At 40.0% G+C, this 22,426-nt stretch overlaps 3 protein-coding genes across 3 annotated transcripts; 2 read left to right on the plus strand and 1 right to left on the minus strand.

Moving 5' to 3' along the window:
- Positions 1 to 489: 489 nt before the first annotated feature.
- casp7 (caspase 7, apoptosis-related cysteine peptidase) lies at positions 490 to 7,015 on the plus strand. The gene is made up of 7 exons (XM_068583087.1): positions 490 to 594; positions 797 to 912; positions 4,050 to 4,201; positions 4,280 to 4,408; positions 5,382 to 5,557; positions 5,910 to 6,048; positions 6,155 to 7,015. The coding sequence occupies exons 2-7, from the start codon at positions 797 to 799 to the stop codon at positions 6,379 to 6,381; spliced, it is 939 nt and encodes a 312-aa protein (XP_068439188.1). The 5' UTR covers positions 490 to 594; the 3' UTR covers positions 6,382 to 7,015.
- A 1,966-nt stretch (positions 7,016 to 8,981) lies between these two features.
- On the minus strand, positions 8,982 to 10,790 carry si:ch211-28p3.4 (E3 ubiquitin-protein ligase TRIM21). The gene is made up of 5 exons (XM_068583971.1): positions 10,755 to 10,790; positions 10,531 to 10,626; positions 10,148 to 10,375; positions 9,748 to 9,916; positions 8,982 to 9,559 (listed from the first exon to the last, which is right to left on the minus strand). The coding sequence occupies exons 1-5, from the start codon at positions 10,788 to 10,790 to the stop codon at positions 8,982 to 8,984; spliced, it is 1,107 nt and encodes a 368-aa protein (XP_068440072.1).
- Positions 10,791 to 12,543: 1,753 nt separating this feature from the next.
- Positions 12,544 to 22,040, plus strand: LOC137789804 (pleckstrin homology domain-containing family S member 1-like). The gene is made up of 15 exons (XM_068583599.1): positions 12,544 to 12,580; positions 13,047 to 13,084; positions 13,586 to 13,683; positions 13,760 to 13,878; positions 14,027 to 14,161; positions 14,805 to 14,880; positions 14,993 to 15,022; positions 16,004 to 16,072; positions 16,192 to 16,319; positions 16,493 to 16,537; positions 16,657 to 16,782; positions 18,527 to 18,649; positions 19,372 to 19,467; positions 20,332 to 20,467; positions 20,570 to 22,040. The coding sequence occupies exons 2-15, from the start codon at positions 13,060 to 13,062 to the stop codon at positions 20,639 to 20,641; spliced, it is 1,278 nt and encodes a 425-aa protein (XP_068439700.1). The 5' UTR covers positions 12,544 to 12,580; positions 13,047 to 13,059; the 3' UTR covers positions 20,642 to 22,040.
- Positions 22,041 to 22,426: the final 386 nt, after the last annotated feature.

Here is a 22,426-nt window from a genome sequence, read left to right on the forward strand (position 1 = left end):
AACTTTAGGCATCTTGCCATGACACCTAGACATAAAAGCATAATACATTATGTAATACTTTTACTTAGCTTCATGAACTAAGTATGTTGACACGTTCAAATCATTTGCCTCTGGATTTCAGCATCACTTGATATAATTGGCATATTGACATACAATATAAACATACAAGATATATACGAATGTATTAAATCAAAATTTTAAAGGATTTTTGAATGTATGCTACTTTTATAAACATAAATATATTTGACATTTGAGAACCACTGATTTATGTTTTAGAAAAACATATTCTATTTTTACCGTGGGCAAAATTTGACATATATATGCCACATATTCTTTATCCTGCTTATTACAGTTGTAAATCACACCTGATATGGTGGATAAACATAGTGGTAAACATAATGGATAGAAATGGTGGAGTTTGATATAACCGGTTAATATGAATACGACGCAGGGCTGTGACGTAGTTACGCACCCCGGAGACGACCCGAGACCTACTTTCGCTTTCTCAAGTTCATTGAGGAACAGAAACTTGGCCGAAACTTTGGAGAAGGAAAAACAAAACCCGCAATCAACTTTTTTCACGCAGTAGCAAAGGTGACATAACATATGAGGCGAGTGAGTGCGCGCTCATGCTGTCCGCACGTTTCGAAACGGAAGAGAGATTTTGCTGACGCACTTATAGCGCTCAGCTAACCAAATCACACACTCGGCTAACAAGTTGGTTGTAATAACGAGGTAATACACTGGTGGCGTCCTATACAGTAAGTTAATCGGTCAATGCCCGTGCTAATTGCAGATGGCCGGGCAACCTGCTGAGCCAATTGGTCTAGGAGCTGAAGAGGACGAAGGGGAGCTGTCGGGAGACCAGACAGACGCCAAGCCGGACCGCAGAGGACGATTTCTGCTGTTTGGGTGACTTCCTCTTCCTTTTTCAACATAGTTGAATATAAAGATGTTTAAAGATGTGAAGACAGATATCATAGAAAAGAACCCCCCCACCTTCACCCTCTCCCCCAAAAAAGAATTAAATTCACTTCAATTAGACTATGTATGAAACATATCAACGTTTTACTATAGCTTTCACTTTTGTTATTATTAAGGTACTGTTGAAGAATGGTTAATTTCAATACTCAAGTTATAGCACAACACTATATGTGTCGTATCATATGTGGCATATTCTATATTTTATTTTACTGGTGATTCTTGCCATTGGTTGTAATTATTTGGTGACGTTTAAAGGGCGGAGCCCAATCAAGTGCACATGACTTAAGTGTTTGCAGCTGTACCCATCTCGCATTGTTCTGTTTATTTTTATTTGCTTCTGTCTTTCCATGTTTTCTTTCATGGCCGTTTCTCCTCCGGTTCTGTTGTCCCCAGTTTCCACTTTGATATTTTTGTAATGCAGTTACCCGTTTCTCCAGTTTAGAAGAATCTGAAATGAACAGTGATTTGTTTAAACAACAACACTTCTCATATCATATACCTTATGCTATACCCATATACTCAGAAATAAACTAAATGTGCACACACACACACACGTTTAACTACTCAAACTATTATTTATTCACAATTACTAATAACAAGAGATGGATGTGTCACTGTGCACTTATGGTAAGATTGTTTCTACATGAGAGTGGCACTGGTTTGACAGATTGAAAAATATTAAATTCTTACTCTTTATTTGACACAGAAACCCAGTTGTGGATAGCCTAATTTGTGTAATGGGGGAAGGAGCTTGGAAATTATTTTAAAGTCAAATTTGGGACCGATGTCAGTCCTCTAGTGGCTGCACAAAATTAGATTGTATTACAGGAGAGTCTAAAATTGACTGAATTCAGTGTGATATCATAAAATATGGACCCTTTCTAAATGTCTTGTGTCAGTTTTAAAAGTGACAGTGAGGGAGCTGTTTGTTCCTGTTAGAGTCACAAGGTGGCGCTGTGAACGTTTGTAGTGAGGGAACGGCTGTCTCCCGTCTCTCCAAGACAGTGGTAATGAAACAAGAGCCTGTGTACTTTGCATCTACATTTTTTTTTAAACTTTTTTTTTAAGTCGTATACAAAAACAAAAAAAAGCATCTGCCATTTTAGATTGTAAACAAATAAGAGTTCCTTTTAAAATGTAATTGTTTAAAGGCAAAATATTGTATATCAACAAGTTACAAAAGCCTAATCTGCTTGATGGTTTGTTTGTTTGCCACTTAGTCGTGGTTACTTGGTCGCAAAGATGACCACCATATTTAGAAGTATTACATCAAACTGATACCAACTTATCTACAGTACTTGCGTGTGTCTTTTTCATGGAAGAAGGCATGACCAACCGTCGGAATAACTTGTTATGTTTCTTACGTCATGCCTAACATACCATGTCATCTGAAAATGACTTATCTTTGCACTTCCCATACAGATTCCAATGACAATTGTCTGTATCTTTTGAACTACTTGGATTTAGGCTAAATCTTGCTTTCATCCAAGACTGTAAGTGTTGATAATTAAGATTTCTATTGGTCGTTGTGTGTTTGTTGTGTGAAATAGATGTTTTTCAGCTGTACATCTTCCCGTGCCTCCAGTTCTAAAGTTGAGGTAATAAGGCCCTTGCAGTACGTGTGCCAGTACAGGTGGATTATGTGCCTGTCAGCAGAGGAGCAACTTGTTGCCCTGTCTGACCTCAGCAGGGAGTGAGGTGCAGGGGCCGTGTGTGAATAGGCCTTTAGAAAGCACTGGTGTGATGGCGAGGCTGCTGACTCAGGGGGGCTCATAGTGCGCCGCCCCCATCCTCAGCACCCGCTGGGCCAGTCAGGTGTCCATCCAGTACAGAGAGCATGTCAGTATCATAGCACACCGCCAAAAATTAAGCTGCCAGATCTGGATAAACAAACTTTTTGGAAAAAAAGAAAAAAAGGACGACAAAACCAACGCATTTCAGATGCAGAGTGGCGTAGCGCTGAATGACGAACCCAGGTAAGAAAGACGCAACCGCCTCGTAGTCTTCATCACCATCCTCCCACCTGCTGCTCTTTCTGCCATGCCCAGCCCACAGCAGAACAGAGTTCCAGCTCTTTGCACACCCTCATGCAATTGTTTGGTACAGTATGCTGGCTCAATTTGGAGAGGGGGGGTGGGGGGAGAGAGGGAAGAGGAGGGGTTGGGGAGGCGGGGGGGTGGGTCAGGAGGGAGGGGGTCCGTGAAAAGTTCTGGATCACATGTCGATTAGAGTATGGCTGTGCTGCCTGTGAGTACGTGCATGAGACTGTTAGTGCGCATTGCTGTGCATTGTTCCCGTGCTTGAGTAACTTGATGACGAGGCTCTTCTGGAACAAGCCTGGATTTTCTGAACCCCTAACAGGCCACTGTTGCCTCTGCTATCTGGATGCGTCTTTTAAAGAATGGAAATATGACAGGTCTGTGAGATGTGCCTCTCGTAGAAGATTTACTCTCACGCTCCATCTGCCTTGACGTGGTTAGGATTTCTTTGATATCTGCACTGAGCAACAATGTTCTAGTTTCTTCTTTCTTCTGATGGTGGATTACTACGATCAAATTTGGCTGTGACTTTAATGCCTAATTTGAAAATGTATGTACTCTTTGCTTTCTGAGTAAGTGGATCAGAGTGAGTCAGTTTTGTGTAAGTTTTCTTTGCTTTGAAAGTCTTGACATTTATGTATGATGAAGTAACTGTGTAGAAACATTTGGCCTTAAAAGGCACTGCCATGTTCTTAAAGAGTCAAGACTGTTTTATTGAAAATGTTTCACTTTTGCGAGACGCTGTAAGATAAGAGAGTTGACATTACGGAAGTTAAAAAATCTAATGGCCTACCCATTTGTTATTCTTATCATCGTTGTTGTTTACATTGATTTTAGTGTTCTTATTTAAGTTTTTAAATGTTTATGTGATAAGGCCTAAAGGAGATTAATGAAGAAAAAAATTGTCTAGATCAGCTGAACTTAAAAACATTTAGCATTAAGTACAGTAAATACAATTGTGGAAATTTAAATGTAACAAACGCAACCATGAAGTGTTAACTGTCCTTGATCTTCTGTTTCCGTTAGTAAGAAGAATAAGGATGGCCAGACGCGGGAGCAGGACTACTCTTCTGAAAGCCATTACAGAATCGTTTCACCAACATTCCAGTATAAGATGAGCCACCAACGTGTGGGCAAGTGCATCATCATCAACAACAAAAACTTTGATGAAAAGACAGGTACGGCGAGCATGTTTCTAAACACGTTGTATACCTGATTCAAAAAGAGCATGTAATCTAAGCAGATTGTCATGGCAGGGATGAATGTACGCAACGGCACGGACCGAGACGCAGGAGAGCTGTTCAAATGCTTCAAGAGCCTGGGCTTCGATGTCTTCATCTACAATGATCAGACGTGTGAGAAGATGGAGAGTCTCCTCCGAGAGGGTGAGTAGTGAAGTCCTTACACTTGTCATGTTTCTTTCACGGTGGTAAGTAACAGTGTCGAACTAATAGGATGCCAATACCAAGCCCAGCAAATATGAAATAGAGAAAGCTTTTGGAAACATCATGAAATCATTTTCAAAGGTGTTTGTTGCCTCATACACATACTGACATTCTAGTCATGCCGTAAAAAGTCATATCATCATTTGCCAGTTGATCAGTACACCAAACTAGTCTAATCCAACGCTTCTGCATTGACACCTTCCACCACAAACGTGATGATAGAGAAAAGTAGATTTAACTTTGTGATTGTTGCTGTTTGCTTGTATTGTGTGACATTGAGATGATAACTATTTCTTATATTTAATCTACTCATTTTGATATATTATTGGGTGGACAAACACCTCGTAGTATTGCACAATACAATTAAATCAAAAGAAGTTGAATCAACACCACTCTCTAACAGGCTCACCAACATTCATCATTATTTCCTTCATGAAGAGAAGATTTATTGCAGGACTGTTGTCCCTCATTTCATTTGCTTCCAATTTGACCAAAAGGTCAATACTTTTGTTGTCACTGATCAGAGCCACTGGCTCGGTTTAATTTGATTAGCATTAATTCTCCCTTGGGGAAACCAATGGAATATTTTTTCTTTATTGTGTTATAATATGACATTTTAATGGCGGGTATTCTTTTGAATCTGCACACATTTTGTCCAGCTAGCAGCGAGGTCTGACGGAGATAGTCGTTATTTTTCTCAGGTTCGACCCTCAAAGCAAGTTACCGCTGCAACTGCAGACTAGACGCTATTAAATCTGTTATAGTCGTTCATGGTCCTCTTTGGGACAGATGATCACTTTTCTCCAGTGCAACCCTCCGGATAAAATGTCAACTTTTCACACAATATATCTCAGTTTAATGAGGCCTGAGCCGAGCTAAGAGTTGAGTGTTTGTCTGTGTGTGTATGGGTCAGCCTCGGAGGAAGACCATAGTGACAGCTCGTGTTTCGCCTGTATCCTGCTAAGCCATGGTGAGGAGGGCATGATCTACGGAACCGATGGAGCCATGCCCATCAAGTCCATGACTTCGTTGTTCAGGGGGGACATGTGCAAAAGCTTAGTCGGAAAGCCCAAACTCTTCTTCATTCAGGTACGACTTTCTAAGGACTTTCATTTGTAAAAGATGGTGTGACATAAAGAGAAAAGAATTGTTTTACAGCTGTAAATTAACATGTAGAATTGTGGCGAATACAGCTTTTTGGACCCAAATGATCATCCCAAGGGGTTGAATGACCAAAGCATATAACTTAAATGTTAGTTTTTGTCAAGAAGGCAGTTTAAAAGGGCTTTCAGGTGCTCCCCACGGACATATGGTAGATATTGTGTTACTTTTTGCTCCATCTCAGCTTTTAAAAACAGTTAATTTTAAATTGCTCCACCAGGTCAACGTTGACAAAGCTACTCAGGGTCACAATAAAATGTCATTTCATTTACTTCACCAGGCTTGCCGGGGTTCCGAATTTGATGATGGTATACAGACAGATTCGGGTCCGCCAAACGATACCCTGGAGACAGATGCTAATCCAAGGCACAAGATCCCTGTAGAGGCAGATTTCCTATTTGCTTACTCTACTGTGCCAGGTACACAAAGTTTGAAGTTTAAGTATGCATCATCGGTCACATACCTGTGCTGGATTCATTGTTAAGCAGACGCTAGTTTCAGTGCTGACTCATGTTGATTTTCCAGGTTATTACTCATGGAGGAACCCTGGGCGCGGCTCCTGGTTTGTTCAGGCTCTCTGCAACGTCCTCAACGAGTTTGGCAAGCAGCTGGAAATCATGCAGATCCTGACTCGGGTCAACTACATGGTGGCCACAAGCTTTGAGTCCTGGTCTGAAGACCCACGCTTCAGCGAGAAGAAGCAGATTCCCTGCGTGGTCTCAATGCTGACAAAAGAACTGTATTTCAACTGACTGCCAGACTGTGACTGACTGATGACTGACCGAGTGCCAGCCTCACTGACTGACTGACTGACTGACTGCTGACTACTGACTGACTGTTTCAGGTACTGACTTAGCGTTCAAAGCATTCAGGGATGATTCAGGCCCAGCATGACACTGCACATTTGGAGCACATATGACATTTTACATGTGTAGTTGGGCCCGAAAACAAGCACTCCATGAGAATAGAAAAATAGCTTTAGTGGCACTCCGCGTTCATGTGCTGATAGTGAAACTTCTTCCTCTTCCTTCTTCAGGTTATTCTTCGGAGTAATGGCGTCACATTTGATCTGATCTTTTTTTGACAGGCATGTGAAATATCCATGTTATTCCACCAGCCCGGAAAATTAGCTGCCACTCTTTGTGGGTTTGGGGAATCATATCTGAATATGAGTCTCTCCATTTTCCAGCATTTGCAATAGATGTTGAAAGGAACTGTATAGAATGGACAGGGACTTAAATATGGCTCTTGCATTTTAGTGCTGTAGGAGATCAAATGCAGCCCAATGCATTTGTAAAGTGTACACCACCATTACATTGGAAACCAGGTGACAGTTGAATGTTTTAAAAGCCCATCAAACATGTATATAGATACCCACCAGGAAAGTGAGCAAACCCTTTGATTGCTTGATGAGGCCGCTGCCTTGATCACAAACCCTGTCTGATGCGTAAGAGCGGGGAAAAGCATCTGGAAAATGGATCAGATCACTTTCAGCTATCTGTGTTTCAATGTTTTCAGCTGTCAATTTGTCAGATAAAAAGAGACAACAGAAAAAGACAACACTCCTCTGAGCTGAAACATGTGGCGATGCTCTTGCCAAAGGCTCAGTGTCTCAGCCTTCCTAGCAAGTTTTAAGTTGGTAGCAGCATGCTGGCATCCTCAGGTTCTTTAATGTCCCATGAAGTGGGTTATTGTAATGTTAAAGAATGTCATATCCGTATGGCTAGGAAGGTGTTATCTTTTGCTGTGATTAGTTCTATGACATTTTGGGTCAAGTGCATAGTATATAGTCCACTCCCACAAAAGCGACGATTATTTGCAATTTGCCAGTTCTATTAGCCTGATGTTAAAGACTTCACTTGCTGGTTGTTCACCCCAAAGGAAGAAAAGTTATAATTGCTTATAATCAAAATTACGCACTCGCCTTATTAGTCAAGGTCCATCAAATCAGTTTATTAATTTCCCTTTTTTAAAGTTAGACATTCCTCTTTATTAACTTTGATGAATGAAAGGGTACATGCAGTAGGATTTTTACACTGAAAAGAGAACTATCACAAACTGTGTCATGAATTTGGGAAATATTATAGTGTGAAGCTGGACTAGAGCCCAAAGCACAAATGCCACATCATTTCACTGTATATTAGTGTTGTACATTGTCATAACAGACACTACACTCTGGTAAGAGATACCCAGCAAAGTTTTCCTATTTGTATTTTTTTTTTATTGATCTTTGATTTAGAAAATCATAAAGAAAGAAAAAGGGTTTACAAAACAATTTTGCATGATTTAGTAAATTATTTACTATGATGGCGTTATATGGTAAAATATAAAATTATTTTGATATTTGAGACCTTTGCTGATGGTCATTTCAACTTGCACAAAGTTTGTTTCTGAAATTACGCTGTGTTAATGTGCCCAAGTCTGTCAATCACAGAGGCAGCTATTACTGGTGGTGAACATACACAATCCACATGTCCGCAATACACACTCATTGTTGCTGCAATGTTTTTACACTTACACTTGTATCTTTATTCAGTTTTTTTGTTATTATTATTTTAATAACACTTTTACATCATATTTCGAGTTGCCAGAAGTTTGATCAATGCTGGCTTAAATTCGGGACATGTCCCACTCTCCACCCAGTGCACTTGTCCAATACAGCCTCATCTCGACACATGGATCTCTGATCAGCGATGTGGTGCCCAACCTGTGCTGAACGGAGAGTTTGCTCCACTTGTTTTCGATTGGAATTGAGGGAGGGAGAGAAAATATTTTTAAGGGTAAAATTTTTAAATGCTTTCTGGTGTTAAATGCTGTTGTCCTCAGGAATATATTTGAAAATATTTGGAAAAATGAATGAATGAATTACATTGAAAGTTTAATCTGGCCCAATTTCTTTTTAATTTGGGGCAATACCTTGTACAATTAACTTAAAAAACAGAGGAATACTTATGTAAACATTTTATTGTATTAAACATAAAGAATTTATTCCGTAATGAGGTTTGTGTCATATTTCTTGAACAGCTGTAAACACAGACACAATAAAGGGCAGATGTTTGTTTGATTGAAGACACTCGACGTTCAACTTTCAAAAAAGTAAATCCATATAAGAAGTTACAATCACTGTCAGGTGTAATTGTTAAACTACCTATGCTGTGTCCACCCACCACTGTATTAAGAACAATTTGAAAAATAGAGACATCCTTTAAAAAATAATTTTAGCCAAATTTAGACTGGCTTGGCATGCACAATACCAAGAGACGATCTGGGGTCAAAAGTTAAGTACGTCAGATCAGGCAACTGATGCGCATACCACACAGTGCAACACATTCTTGGCCCTTCCCGCTCCACCTCAGAGAACAGGAGCCGATCGAGAGGCATCGCAGACCTTGATGGACTTCCAGTTTGTGCCTTCGTTGTCGTGACCAGGACACACGGCTTGATGTAGGGTGTCAGTGAAGGTCCCAGCGCAGAAGCAGTGGAGGGGGGTCACGGTATCGGCTCCTATGAAGCACACCAAACCCCCGGGGAAGCTGCAGTACACCCCGATGCGAGTGAACTGCCTTCCTGCCAGCAGAGGCAGCTCATGCTGCACTCCACCGTGCCAGGCTGTGTAGTCTCCGTTAAAGTATTCCACACACCACGACTCTTTGCCTCGGCCCAGCCAGGAGTCCTCCTCGTTGCCCTTGCGTGGGATGCTCGGGTAGGTGAGCCCCAGCTCCCAGTAGGTCTTCCCACTCACATCCACCTCCCAGTACTGGCGGCCCTCACTGAAGCCTTGCTGGCTGATTACATTCAGGGTGGTGTCAAAGCGGGAGAGGGTCTCTGGGACATCCTGCCAGGTGTCCGCGTAGGTGACTGAGTCACCGTTGGGAGAGATGATCAGCTTCGGGTGGGCAGTTTCAGCATCGAGGACAACGTTTGCTGCATCTGTGGAACCGGCATCAGGAAAATTCAGTGTCGTCTACAAAAGCAGTTGTCATGTTCTCCCCACGAGTTTACCATGAAGACACATGACACCAACAGCGTATAATAATTGGCAGCAATTGCAACCTTTGACATACAGGAGAAAGACCCCCACACATGTCAATCTCCCTGTATTTTTTGAGTAAACTCACAGGTCTGAAGCAGCTTCTTGGTGACAGGGACCTGGGATCTGATGAACAGCAGCAGGTTGATTGTGAGACTCAGTAGTTGTTCATGTTTGAACTCATCCATCTGAATTGTGTTGGGGTCAGTCCGCTTCAGAGTCTCAGATATTCTAGTTTCAGACAAAGCAAAGAGTCGCTACCTCGTGCTGAGCTCAAGCTGACTTCATATTCAATTCATATTTGTAGCAAGCTGTTATTTCCTCAAATATAAACATACCTTTTTTCTATTTCAGCATTCTGTAGAAGATATAAAAACAATAATTAATTACTGCCAAATACAACTTTCAAAACCGCTGAAGACAAACAGTCCAATAGATGAAAGTTCCAAGAAGTTGCATGAAGTGTTTGAACTTGTGCTTGTGTTAACCTGAATTTGAATTTCCTCTGTTTTCACTTGAGCGCTAATGTTGGACAGTTCCTGGTCCAGTTCCTGAGTGAGGTGGTAGCAGTCCTCTATCCTGTCCTCCATTAACTTCTCCGTGGCCTCGTACTCGGTGTCCAGCTGGGTCAGTGTGATCTTAAGATCCTCATCTAAAACCCGCTTCATGTCCTCGTACTTTTTCCTGATTTTCTCCTTCACTGCGTTGGTCTTTTTCTGAAATGAGAGAGAGTTGAAAAACAGAAATATTACTTTTGAATATGTTTTGGAACGCAATGTTCACACACAATGTCACAAGTGCACGCAATTTCCTCTGTATTGTATTTCTACTCCCAACACAACACTGGTAGAAAATATAATAACAGACTTACTGTTATCTCCGCCTGCTTAGCTGCCAGCTTCTTCATCCTGAAGGCGATGCCATCTCTTTGTCTCTGCAGGTGCTGCTGATGTTTCAGGAGCACCTCCTATAAAACACAGACGGGCAGATAACGTGAAGAAAATGAAAATGTCAAGAACTGCAGATAAAGGGGTGTTGGGTCAATAGTGGCGTTGGCTTTTCTTCTCGAAAAGAAAACAATGTGAAAGTGCTTACTTCATGTGAGGCCTTCCCCCCTACCTTACTGCTCATTTTCTGACTGGAAGTGCAGAGTAAACGCCACTGACTTGTGGCAACACGTCTGTGACAGGCTTTTATAGGCCTGTCACACAGGCTTTGTGTGGGGGACGGGGAGGGCACATGGTGGCCTTGAGATATCTGTCCTAGTCCTTTTACAAACAGGTGTCTTGCTTTATCAAGGAGAGGACATGAATCTGAACTCTGAAGACAAGAGGGAGTAAACGGGGATTCGGGCAGAGAAGGGCAAACTGTGACTTGAGGAAGAGTTACCCATGTCCTACAAAACAAGAAACCCATAATAACTCTATTTATACCAACCTGACACTGACCTTGATGTACGTGTGTGTGTTTGTGTGTGTTTGCTTGTGGCCTAGATGCACATTTGGGGGAGTTTGTGAAGTTCAAGGGACATTGATGTTGCTTTTGTATCTCATGGATAATTCATATGCATGAGATACATCGGATACAGTGATTGAAGTGCATCTACCCCCTGAGCCAGTTACATTAGTCTCAGCAAACGCTTGTTAAAAATACTTACCATGACCCTTATGACCTTTGCATAGCACAAATGTTTATGCAAATGTAGGTCAGCAGCACCAAAAGTCTCTGTCTGACTGCCGCATCGACTGAGAGAATCACTGTGGAGAGAGACATCGAGAGATATACGTCATCTTAATTCATGTGATGTTAAGGACTCAGTTTAAATATGAAATCTGAAACAGGAACATCTTTTATTTGTCTAGATTTGACTTGTCAGAAATGTTGCTTTCCTAAAAATCACCTGCTAATCTTATAACAAAGCAAGTATTTTTATGCTCCAACTTCTGATTATAAAGTATGAACATATTGGTACCACTTTACATTACCTCCATAAATGAGCATTTATAAGCACTATGTAAAACATTTAACACATACATTATACACTGTACTGCAGTTGTACACACATATGAATTACTTTTTAACAACCAGAAATGAAGGCTGATGCATGAACTGATTATGAATGACAATAGGTGTAAGAATTTCCAATTTGTCTTTATAGCAGAAAAAACGAAATTCGGCCAAATTCTGTACTAAACACTTACAATGTCTCTGTGTCTGTTTATAACTACATTATATTGTTTTACAACCATTCATCAAATGTGTATATAGTGCTTATAAATGCTAAATAGGTTGGTTAAATAATGTGTGACCCATATATTTGTGTGAAAAGTGACACAAAAAGTATGTTTTCTTATCATTTTTTAATTAAAAGTTAGTTAAAGTGGATATTGGTCCACGCTAGTGAGCTTTTACTTGTGACTACTGTCACAGATTTAATTAAGTACAATCGAGACAAACTTATCTATAATTCCCTCAGTGATGATTTGGCGCGGCCGAGTTATTATGTGACTAAGTCTAACGTATATTTATGACCTGGAACAACGCACAGAACAACCCCAGGTCACCTACCTACCTTATACATGTTTGGGATTAACCTCTAAGTCCCTGTCCCGGCGGCACACATTAGTCTTTAGATTTCAACCTATAAAGCATCTGGTGTCAACAGTTGGCATCAAAGTTTTCTTTTGTGTCCAGAGATCTTTAATGTGGTGCCATAAATTCTGAAAATATATTTTACTGCACGGTATTCTGCAGCCAAACAATAGCACAGGCAGACCTTAAAAGAAACTGAGTTCAGGAACCAGAAACTCCAGTTCCCCGTGTGAATATATTGTCACTGTTTACCAGCTTCCAGCTTCCTCATGCAGCCACACTTAGTCAAAGAGAGCCAGGTGAACAGTATCTCTCAAGGTGCTCCACAGGTAAGACTACCAATATTATGTTGTCGTTTTTCTACTGTTAGAGCCGGCGTATATAGTGTGTCATGTGTTAGAGTTGTTTGTCTTTCCTTACGTACTGCTTTGTGACATGATACAAAATCAAAAAGGGTCCACTTGCCAACATAGGTTTGATTCCGTCTTCAAATAGTGAGTGTTTAATTGTGTGAAGGCCTGAGATACATATACTTTTTTATATATATATGTTACATAGTGGCAGATTTGCCTTTCCTGGAAAATATGTATAAATCAAAAATAAGAATCATACACCTGCACCTTAACGTTCTCTGTTTTGTGCATAGAGCCGCACTTCACTCTCTGCTCTGCCAGAGGCGTGAGCCTATTTAAGCCCTGCTTTGTTAGTTTGAAAGGTTAACTATTTCCTTATGGATATTTTGATGCTGTTCTGAGTGGACAGTGACTGATACATTGCTGTGCTATTTTGGTTTAGGTGTGGTGTCACAATGCATAAGAGCCAGAAGAACACAGGTAGGTCATCTGCTTGTGTAGTTCTTTACTTGTATTTTTGGTACTGCTTTTATCAAGTCACAAGGAAACCTAAAATGTGCTAATTTATTTAGATTTATTTTATGTATTTATTGTGTTTTTAAAAAGTGAGTACAAAACCAGTGCAGACTAGTACATGAACACATATAAGACCCAGTAAATGATGCAAAGTAAGACAGCGACCAAAACGGAAGAGAATAGCCAAATGTATATCATTGTATTTTTTATTGGTCTTGTTAAGTGTTGGCGGAGGAATTGGTGAGCAACCTCCAGACACTAAAGAGAGTTTGCTCATTATAGTCAGCAGCGTTTTTTTAAGATGAAAATGTAGCCGTGATAATAAATATATCCCCATCTTCATTCTTCCTCTAGAGCCTTTTCCCAGACAGCAAGTATAGGAAAATAACATTGAAGATGTCTGTCAACAAAGACACGATTTAAACATATTGATCACAAAACACCGGGCTTTTCTTTTTCCCTTAGGCGGAAATGCAGTGTTTTACAAATCAATCGGACTCACGACGGAATTAAGATCTGGATACCTGTTCAAGTCTCCTCCCCAGAAACGGTTGAAGACAGAGGTGACAGAGTGGTCACGATGGATGCAATAATTTGCCTTTCTTTATGTTTCTGTGTTTAATCGTGTTTCTCTTGCAGAAATCATGGAAGAAGCGGTATTTTGTGCTGTTCAAAATCAATGAGCAAGAGCACCTACTGAAGTACTTCAGGAGTCCAGAGGAAAAGGACAAGCCCATTGGAGGGATTGACTTATCGCAGTATGTTCTCACTAATAAAATTCATTATTTTTATTTATTTAAAAGCTCTCAAATGCAGTAATATCCACTTTGTTTTTCACAGAAGAGCCATCAAAACATTTGGAGGTTTTCTTTTCAACAAATGTGTAATTTATTTCCTATTTGTCAGGATCTCACTGTTGTATGTGAGCCCTGAAAAACACCAGAAATGGAGTTGGGTCCAGAAGAGCCTCAAGTGCTCTCCGTCCTGCGTGCTCTTCATCAGGGCGGCTGAGCGGGACTACTTCCTCGTCGGGGACAACAGGTCAGTCAGCTGTTTTTTACAGGGGGTTATAAAGCTCTAAGATTGATTTTTTTTTTCATTTCCAAGCATTTCACAACAGTGTACTGTAAAAACTTCACTCTAAAATGTTGAATCAAAAGCCTGTTGAAAACAAAACAAAAAAAGTCCAACCAAATCAACTTGGATTGTGCACAAATGTAGCCATTTAAATAAGAATATATATTTTTTACTAGTTTGGTTTGGGATTTTCATGACATTGCGCAGATAAATGGTTCCAGATATATGGATTGAATCAATTTAAAAGTAGGTGATGGTGAAACTAGGCCACAGCTGGGTGGCCAGTTTTCCTCTCAAGGCCCCCGCCGACATGTTCACAGCGCCTCTTACATAACATAATAATAATTTCCCATTTTCACACTTCACCCCACCTACTATTTTGGCAGTTTGAACAACCAAAAAGAAATGATGGTGTTGGTTATCTTTAGTAACAGTCTATCAGCTGGTAATGGCTTTGTCTTCCAAATTGCTGCCCAAATTTCACTATGCTCACTCTATATTAGATTTTGGAATTACATTTTAAAATAAACGTAACGGCAACATAATCATTTTTGGAGTCCCAAAATGATTGCTTTACAAGTGTTTCATTTGCTCCTCTTGCTTTTAGTGAGGAAGTGGACGGCTGGTTCTCCGACCTGTTTGAAGCCTTAAAAAACAGGCCACATAAATGTCTGACGCCACAGGTACATTGAGATGTTAGTTCTTTATCATGTTTTGTCACATCTTATTGAGACCAAGAGTCTCTTACACTGCGTTTATTTGTATCTATGATGTTTGTTCCCTTTTCTTTTAAAGGAAATGTCGAACGGGCAGCCAACAATCGAGGTAAATATTTAAAGGACAAACCCCAAAACCAGTCTAGGTGTTTCCCAGTGTTTCTAATCTTGCTGCTAGTCTAAGATCACAGATTACTGGCTCCAGCTGACATGAGAGTGATATGGATCCTCTCCTAGAGCAAATGAACATATATTTAACTTTTGAAATGAGACTTTTCTTCCCTTTCGACCAGGTTATTTCAAAACCCCTTATGCGGAAAAAGAAATCTGCAGCTGAGGTCGGTCCACAATGTTGCATGTCTCGCGAGAATTTGGCGAATCGTTAAATGCATGCATCCTGCCGGTCTGATGCTCACTTTGATACATCGAGACACAATGGCATTTCTTTGTGTGAATCTATTTGGGGTGTTGGTTTCTTTTTGTGAGGGAAAAGACATGTGAATCCATGTATCCTGAAATATTTATAGGGAGCGGGGGCATTTAGACCTTTATTTGAAATAGGACACTGTAGAAGAAGAGGAGAGAGAGAGAGAGAGAGGAGTGTGACATGCCACAAAGGTCCCAAGACCGGAATTGAACCCGAGACGTTTCTGTTTTATGGCATGCGCTGTAAACACTCAGATACCGAGGCACTCATATGTAAAATATTGACACCAACTGGACATGAAGTTCTCCCAGTAAAGACAAATTCTAGTCCGGGTGCTTAATGCAAGGAAATAAGAAGTCTCAGAAAATGTAAGAACTATTCATTAAAATAAAATATTAACCCAGATGAACTTCCAGCATGTTCTCAGTGTTCATACCGGAAATTCAAATACATTTCAGTCTATCTATAATTGAGTGTAGCTTCATGCATAACCAAGGCATCTAAACCCAGGGGCAATAAGCTGAATGTTCTGAGAGCAATATATATACAATGCACATTTTTGTCTGGGGTTGTCTCATAAATCCCCCCAAAAAATAAAAATAACTTCTGCTGACAGAATAATGTCAATACAATATTGTTTACATACAACGATTTCTTTTACAGGCAGATTTGAAACTTCGGTCCATGTCTGATCCGTCCTCGAATGCTTTGGATACCACCGACTCTGGAAAGGTATGACATCTTAACTTTTTGGTAATTAGTGAACAAAAATCTAATTCAGAGGACAATTATTTAATCAGGAGTTCTATCTCTTGGCTGCATAAATGTCATAATGCTTTCCGGTTGGCCAGCAGGTTAACGTTTTTTTCAAAAGACGAGCATCAGAGCCTGTGAATCCAATCTATGACTATCCGAGAGCCTACATGACAAATTCACGGAAGGACACAGTCACCACCCGTCGCAAAAGCATGGACGCAGTGTGAGTGTTTATTTTATATGCGACAGCGTATTGATCTGCTCAAATTATTTCGAGTTAAAAATGCACAAACTAATCGTATTCACCCTCACTACTTTTACTTTGTTCACTTTTGTTGCTTAAGTTCTCCGGTATCTAACGTTATTTCTGTTGTTTTGAATATATGTCCCTTGCAGATATGAATCAATGTCCGAAGTTAGCCAAAGAGCACAAATAGCAGCGTAAGTTTGATTTACAGAGGGAAAGATTACAACAACAACAAAACAGGTTTCCCGATAATGATAAGAATTGTTAATCTTGTTGTAACAAAAAAAAAGATCATTGTGCCAAATGTTTTTAGGGACCGTGAAGTCGAGCAGGTCACCACAGGCACCCTGATGAGGTCTGTCACTGAAGTGTTTGACAAGCTGAGGACACAGATTTCCCCGCTGCCTTCATTCGATGAGGAGACAACAGATGAGGACAGGTAGAGATTTGATTCATTACAAGGTTGCTTTCTTTTTCGGTGGGCCGTGTGTATTTCTGACTTTTCACCTTGTCTTCAGGGCCTTATAGTCTCTTTGTGTGACATGTTTTGCCAGTGCCCTAGATACAGAAATAGCTCAGTCGCAATCTCATTGGCTCAAATACCTGAACTTACAACAATTAGTGTGCTATTTTAAAAGCAGAGAACTATTGTCACTAAAGGTTATTTGAGAATCTTATGAAAGGCCAAACCTGAGAGCCTGTTTGGCAACTTGTGTGCTTGATGCGATACATATCTTTTCATCTTGTGTAAGAGGCTTTTTCCTGAACAAGGCGGCAATGATCATGCAGAAAAACAACTATTGAGCCGTGAAAATGCCTGGTGATAGACCTTGTATGGGATAATTGTAAATGCTAAGAAGTAGTCTAGGGCCGAATAATAGAGTCTGGGAGCAGGACAGACAGGAAGAGACGGGCAGATTCTGTGAAGACACTTTAATAAAGAAAAAGTCTTACAGGTACAGCTCGCTTATTGAGCAACAAAAGATGAACCGACAAAGTTAACGAGTTTTACATGGTATACATAGTGATTGAAAACAGGTGTGTAGAAAGTGAGTGAGTGCAAGACTAATTAGGAACAGGTGTAACTGATTAGGGCGTGACCGACAATCAAAAAGGCAGGAAAACGCTCAAAGACTGGCAGTAAAACAAGCAGGAAGCAAACTACAAGAAAAATACCAAGACACCGACTCAGCAGTGCTCATTATACAACAATATACATCCTTCTTCTCTGTAGCAAACATTAGTTAATGTTAGGCACCAAAAGCTGCTGTTCATACCAGGCATCGTAAGGATGAAGCTGGAATAAATACACGTTATCAATCAATTTTACATCTGGAGAAGGAATTATTTCCATTTTTCTCAAAAATAGTCTATGTTGTCAGACCTGCTGTTTCCCACAGCATCTCAAGGAGGGCAGGTTTTAGCCAATCAGATCTGAGTGCTTCTTTACCATGCCTTAAACAGGCGATCAGTCAAAAGCATCCTCATTATCTCTCTTCTAGCAGGTTTATGCCATCATCTCCCCTGTATGAAAATATGTTTTCCTGCTGTTTGTTTTCCTACATTTGTTATATTGCAAAACTGTTTGATTCTTCTGCATTTCACTCTGATGTCTGACTGTTGGCCTGCTGCTGTGCTGCTACACTGAAGAACATCCTCTCTACCAATATTGGCATATGCGTTAAAAGACTCCTTTCTAAAGTGTCTCTTAATTAGAATATCTGTGGCGCCTTTACGGTGATTTGGGAATGATTTGCTTTTCTCATGCTGCTTTTATGAACTATTTTAATAAATCTCAAGACATCTGGTGCTCTTTTTGTTCAACTGAGGAAAACCTCTTTTGCGTTTTGCGAAGGTCTTTCACCCATCATCAAACAATTTCTTCTTCTTTTACTGTCATTGTTTTCCATTCACTGCTTCTAATACAGCAACGAAATCTGTTCTTGTGCTGTCTGCCTGTGAGGCACCCCGCCGACACAGTGCATGTGGATTCAGATGTCGCTTCATGCTCAACATAGAGCGTAGGCCTTGATTCCTGCTTCAAAAAAGCCTCGTTCGGATTTATTCTCACTGTCTCTCCAAGCTGTCTTCTGGAATTTTGTTGGATGTAAACCAATAATTGCTCAGCGACTTGTAACTGAATGTAACTGAGACACAAACCAACATCTTACTTACGTTTGCAGAGAAGAAAAGCGTCTGACATCCGACTTCAGCAGCAGCTCCAGTGACAATAGTGCTGTCTCTCCTGTAGAGATGCTGGAGGGACAGAATGGGCAGAGACTGGAGAAACAAAGCTCTACTGAAAGGTAGAAGTAACCACCAAGTGGGCACATTACCTCTCTTGTTGTAGGAATACACTACAAATAGGAACAGTTTATGAGGTGTGATGAAGAACTGAAGCATAAAGTTAGAATTAGTACTCATTTACCGTTGCTGTGCTTTTAATAGTACTAAGACACATTCGAAACACAGACTGAGCTTTTGTCGATCACAAAGTTAGAAACTGCTTTGTAATGGTTACAGAGAACAAATAAAAAAAGGTGACTCAGTCAAGTAAGAAACTATACTTACTTCAGGAATGCTGCGACCAGCCCTGGCATGCTAATGGACAGGTTTGAGTGGTTTCTTAAGGTATTACGGTATGGTGATAGCTAGATGATAATAAGCAGAGCTTAACATTAATCACTAGTAACTCAGGCAACTTTGCCCACAGAATTTTAGAGAGGACATCTGTACAGATACTCGACTTCTTTGTTCTTGTTCAACACATCCCAGACTGACTGATTTTAATCTGAAGCATAAAAGGTTTTAGTTTCCTTGTTTCTTGCAAGTGTTCCTGCTCCTAACTTTGACCTCTTTACTTAAGAGTGTACTGAAATGAATATGCAACTCTAAGAACAACTTCAGGAGGATTTTGGGAAATGGTCTTTCGAGTTCAATTGACATTTTCAATTTAGATTTAGGTTTTTCTCGATAGCAAATTGATACAATACCCTTAATAAAGTTCTCTTTGTCTTTTTCTTTCAAGCCTTGACACCCTCACTCCAGAGGAGAGAGATCTTGTCGTCAAGCAGGCAGATTTGAAAAAGTACCTTACACTAACAGAAGTGGATGGGAAACCAAGGTAAGTTTGAAATGGGATCATTTACCTTATTGCAGTATATGAAATAAAAATGGCAGTCTCCAACATTGGACTGCTTTGATAGAGATAAGTGGAAAGAACAACTGTCGCCCCACAAACCAAGCATTTCTATTGGTTGAACACACAGTTCAATTCAGGCTGTGATGCTGTGCGTCCTTATTTCCACTTGAGAAATGTGAGGCAGACTTAATGTTGCACGGGGAGGAGTCAGAGCATTTAGCTGTATTGTGTGAAAATGTGAGCATGTATTTAAACTAAGATCTCGTAACTGCTCTTTGCAGTAATGTAGAATTAAGATGTAGAAAAACACGGTCTTACTTCTCAGCTGTTACTGTATGTGACAAAGCACACACCATTGATAGTTTACTTCCAGGCCTGGTTCTATTGGGCTTAGTGAGAAAAATGGCATTAACAAACTAAGAAAAAGCTGTTGAATCACTTTATTTGTAAAAACACATTTTTAATTCGTTTTAAAACGGCAACACAGCTTAAGAGCCAACAATTTCAGGAACACGGATTCTGATAGAAAATGTCCTTTTTCCACACAAAATTACAATAAACTTAAGGTCAAAATTTGAATTAAGAATACAAAAAAAATCATTGCTATAAATGCAAAAGTTATAAGAGAATGACATGCATAAGAAAAATACATGCATTAAAACTGCAGTAGAGTAGAAAAGGACAGTAGTCTGATTATGACACACACATTTCCGTTTTCATCAGACATTCAGTGGCCTCAGATATTAAATGCAAGGTGGTGGTGATGAAGCATATTACAAAAGCATATTTTAGGAAAGCATAATATGTCAAACTAAAAGGCTGAATGTGTGGCTGTGTTGCTCACAGTGTGACTGGGTGGACGGGCCAGCCACAGACGGTGTGCCTGTTTCACAAAGAAGACCAAATTCTGGCAGTTAATGACCTGCACACCGGCAGCGTGGAGATGTTCAACATCTACATCAGCAAGTGTCTCAAAAATGAGGTACGGTCACGCGGCGAACACAAAACACTAACTCAGCATCGGTGACGTGGCGATGAATGTGTGGCGAGTCATGTGACGGGTTCCATTTTGTTCTTTCTTCAGGTGAAAGTGACCATCCTGCGTCTACCTGGAGGCCAGCCTCTGCATCCACCCAGCTGTCCCTGCAGTGACTGACGGCTACATTTGAGGCGGTTATTTCCACAATATGTGGGTTTGCACCCACCCTGCCTTGACCACTTTAGATAATTGACAGTATTTTCCCAGGGCTGTGGGCAGTTCTTATAGATCAGTCACTTTACTAGTTCACTCGATCCAAACGCCTAGAACAGCTTAACGTGATTATTTACTGATTGTAAAATCAAATTCTCCATGTATGCATTATATGTAAAAAGATGAAATGCAGTTTTAACACAGCGTGCTTTATGATGTCATTCACTGTGTATTGTATATACTGAAGGTAAGATGTGTGTTCTCCAAAGCTTTCTGTAAAAGGAAACAAAAGGCAGAGGTTTTACCGACACATATTTCCTCATACCGCGTGTATGACGCTGAGGAAAGACAATCGCACGGCTCGATAGATACAATTCTGACGGTGCAAGGGTGTGTTGTGTAAACATGGTGAAACATGCACACGGTTACTGTATATAGACTTCTGTAAAAATGGTGTTTTTAATAATTATCTTCCAATCCAAGATGACTAGATTTGAAGATCATAAGTGAATATACATGATCCTAAAAAAAATATTTAATTATATTTTTGGAAAGATCCAATGTTGCCACACATATTTGTAGATTCATATTTGAGTTGCATGCTTCTGTCGTCACCCAGCGAGGCTGAATCCTTTCCAGTCCCTGACGTGTGAATTTCTTTGGAAGCCATGCCATGACGGCTACCTGAGAGCACAAGTAGGTGGCGTTGTCTGCTAAAGTGCCTTTCTTGGATATGTGGTGTTGTTACAAAAAAAGGGCTTATGTCCAAATTTTTCTTTCTTTAATTACCTCGAGAATGCTTTGAATGTAATAATTGTAGAAGGAGGAAGAAACAGGTTAAGGAAAAGACAAGTATTTAATATAGACCACACCTCAGGAGTGTATGTGAATGAAGACGCAGACAGAATGGGGATGAGCCTCAAGCGGTTCTTCACTTATTTTTCTCCGATTAGAAGCAGAAATGATGACTTTGACAACCGAGGGCAGTTTGCTGTTATGTCATTTTTAACATACGTCAGAAAGAGGTTTTATCCTTTTTAACTCCCAGAGAAAAGACAATATCAAATGGAAATTATTTGCAAAGCCTGTTCACTTGAAGTACAAACCAATCAGTTTTTTTATTTCAAGTACAAAAAGACGTCCACAAGAGGGCAAAGCTCGCCTCTGAACTCCCAGATCAAATTATCTGACATTGTTAATATTCCCATAACATCATATCAGCCTTTTCAAGATGTTTCAATGGAGCTATTAACCAAATATAAGTTGTAACAAAGACTTTTATTTCTGAAATGATTTATCTTTTAATGCTATTCTTCAACTGTGATAAATAAAAAAATACACTTTTATGAATAAATGCGTTCTTTGCGAGGGTGCAGCAAATGCTGGTTGTACTGTGACACTGAGTTTGTTTCATTTGTAAATTTATACATTTTAACAGATTTATAAAAACATTGACAATTTGCCTTTCTTCAAAAGCCTTTTCTTGAGACTGAGGAAATCAGTTTATGCAGCAAAATTTGCAAAAGTTACCAAAACATCAGTTTATGTTGACATTTCAAGTGTCCTCTTCCTCCTAAAGACATTATTACATGTTTGACCAGTTGCAAAACACTTCTTGTAATCGTATCCATTTTTGAATCAACATGAGTTCATTGTTGCATTTGCTGAAGCACAAAGTGAGAGCTGAAGAGTATCTGATTATGAAAAGCTGGCGAGGATTTTGCATCCTACCCAGCAGAGTAAACTCTT

Source organism: Clinocottus analis, unplaced genomic scaffold (assembly GCF_023055335.1).
Source record: "Clinocottus analis isolate CAN_PGR_092001 unplaced genomic scaffold, fCliAna1.0.p SCAF_19, whole genome shotgun sequence".
In the NCBI taxonomy this organism is placed as follows: Eukaryota; Metazoa; Chordata; class Actinopteri; order Perciformes; family Cottidae; genus Clinocottus; species Clinocottus analis.

Coding starts and splice junctions, on each gene's coding strand:
- casp7 (XM_068583087.1), top strand. CDS start 797: ATGGCCGGGCAACCTGCTGAGCCAATTGGTCTAGGAGCTGAAGAGGAC. Junction 4,202..4,279: donor AAACTTTGATGAAAAGACAG/GTACGGCGAGCA, acceptor TTGTCATGGCAG/GGATGAATGTACGCAACGGC. Junction 4,409..5,381: donor GGAGAGTCTCCTCCGAGAGG/GTGAGTAGTGAA, acceptor TGTATGGGTCAG/CCTCGGAGGAAGACCATAGT.
- si:ch211-28p3.4 (XM_068583971.1), bottom strand. CDS start 10,790: ATGAGCAGTAAGGTAGGGGGGAAGGCCTCACATGAA. Junction 10,627..10,754: donor GGGGGAAGGCCTCACATGAA/GTAAGCACTTTC, acceptor TGTGTTTTATAG/GAGGTGCTCCTGAAACATCA. Junction 10,376..10,530: donor CTAAGCAGGCGGAGATAACA/GTAAGTCTGTTA, acceptor CTCTCATTTCAG/AAAAAGACCAACGCAGTGAA.
- LOC137789804 (XM_068583599.1), top strand. CDS start 13,060: ATGCATAAGAGCCAGAAGAACACAG. Junction 13,085..13,585: donor TAAGAGCCAGAAGAACACAG/GTAGGTCATCTG, acceptor TTTTTCCCTTAG/GCGGAAATGCAGTGTTTTAC. Junction 16,073..16,191: donor ATACCACCGACTCTGGAAAG/GTATGACATCTT, acceptor CCGGTTGGCCAG/CAGGTTAACGTTTTTTTCAA.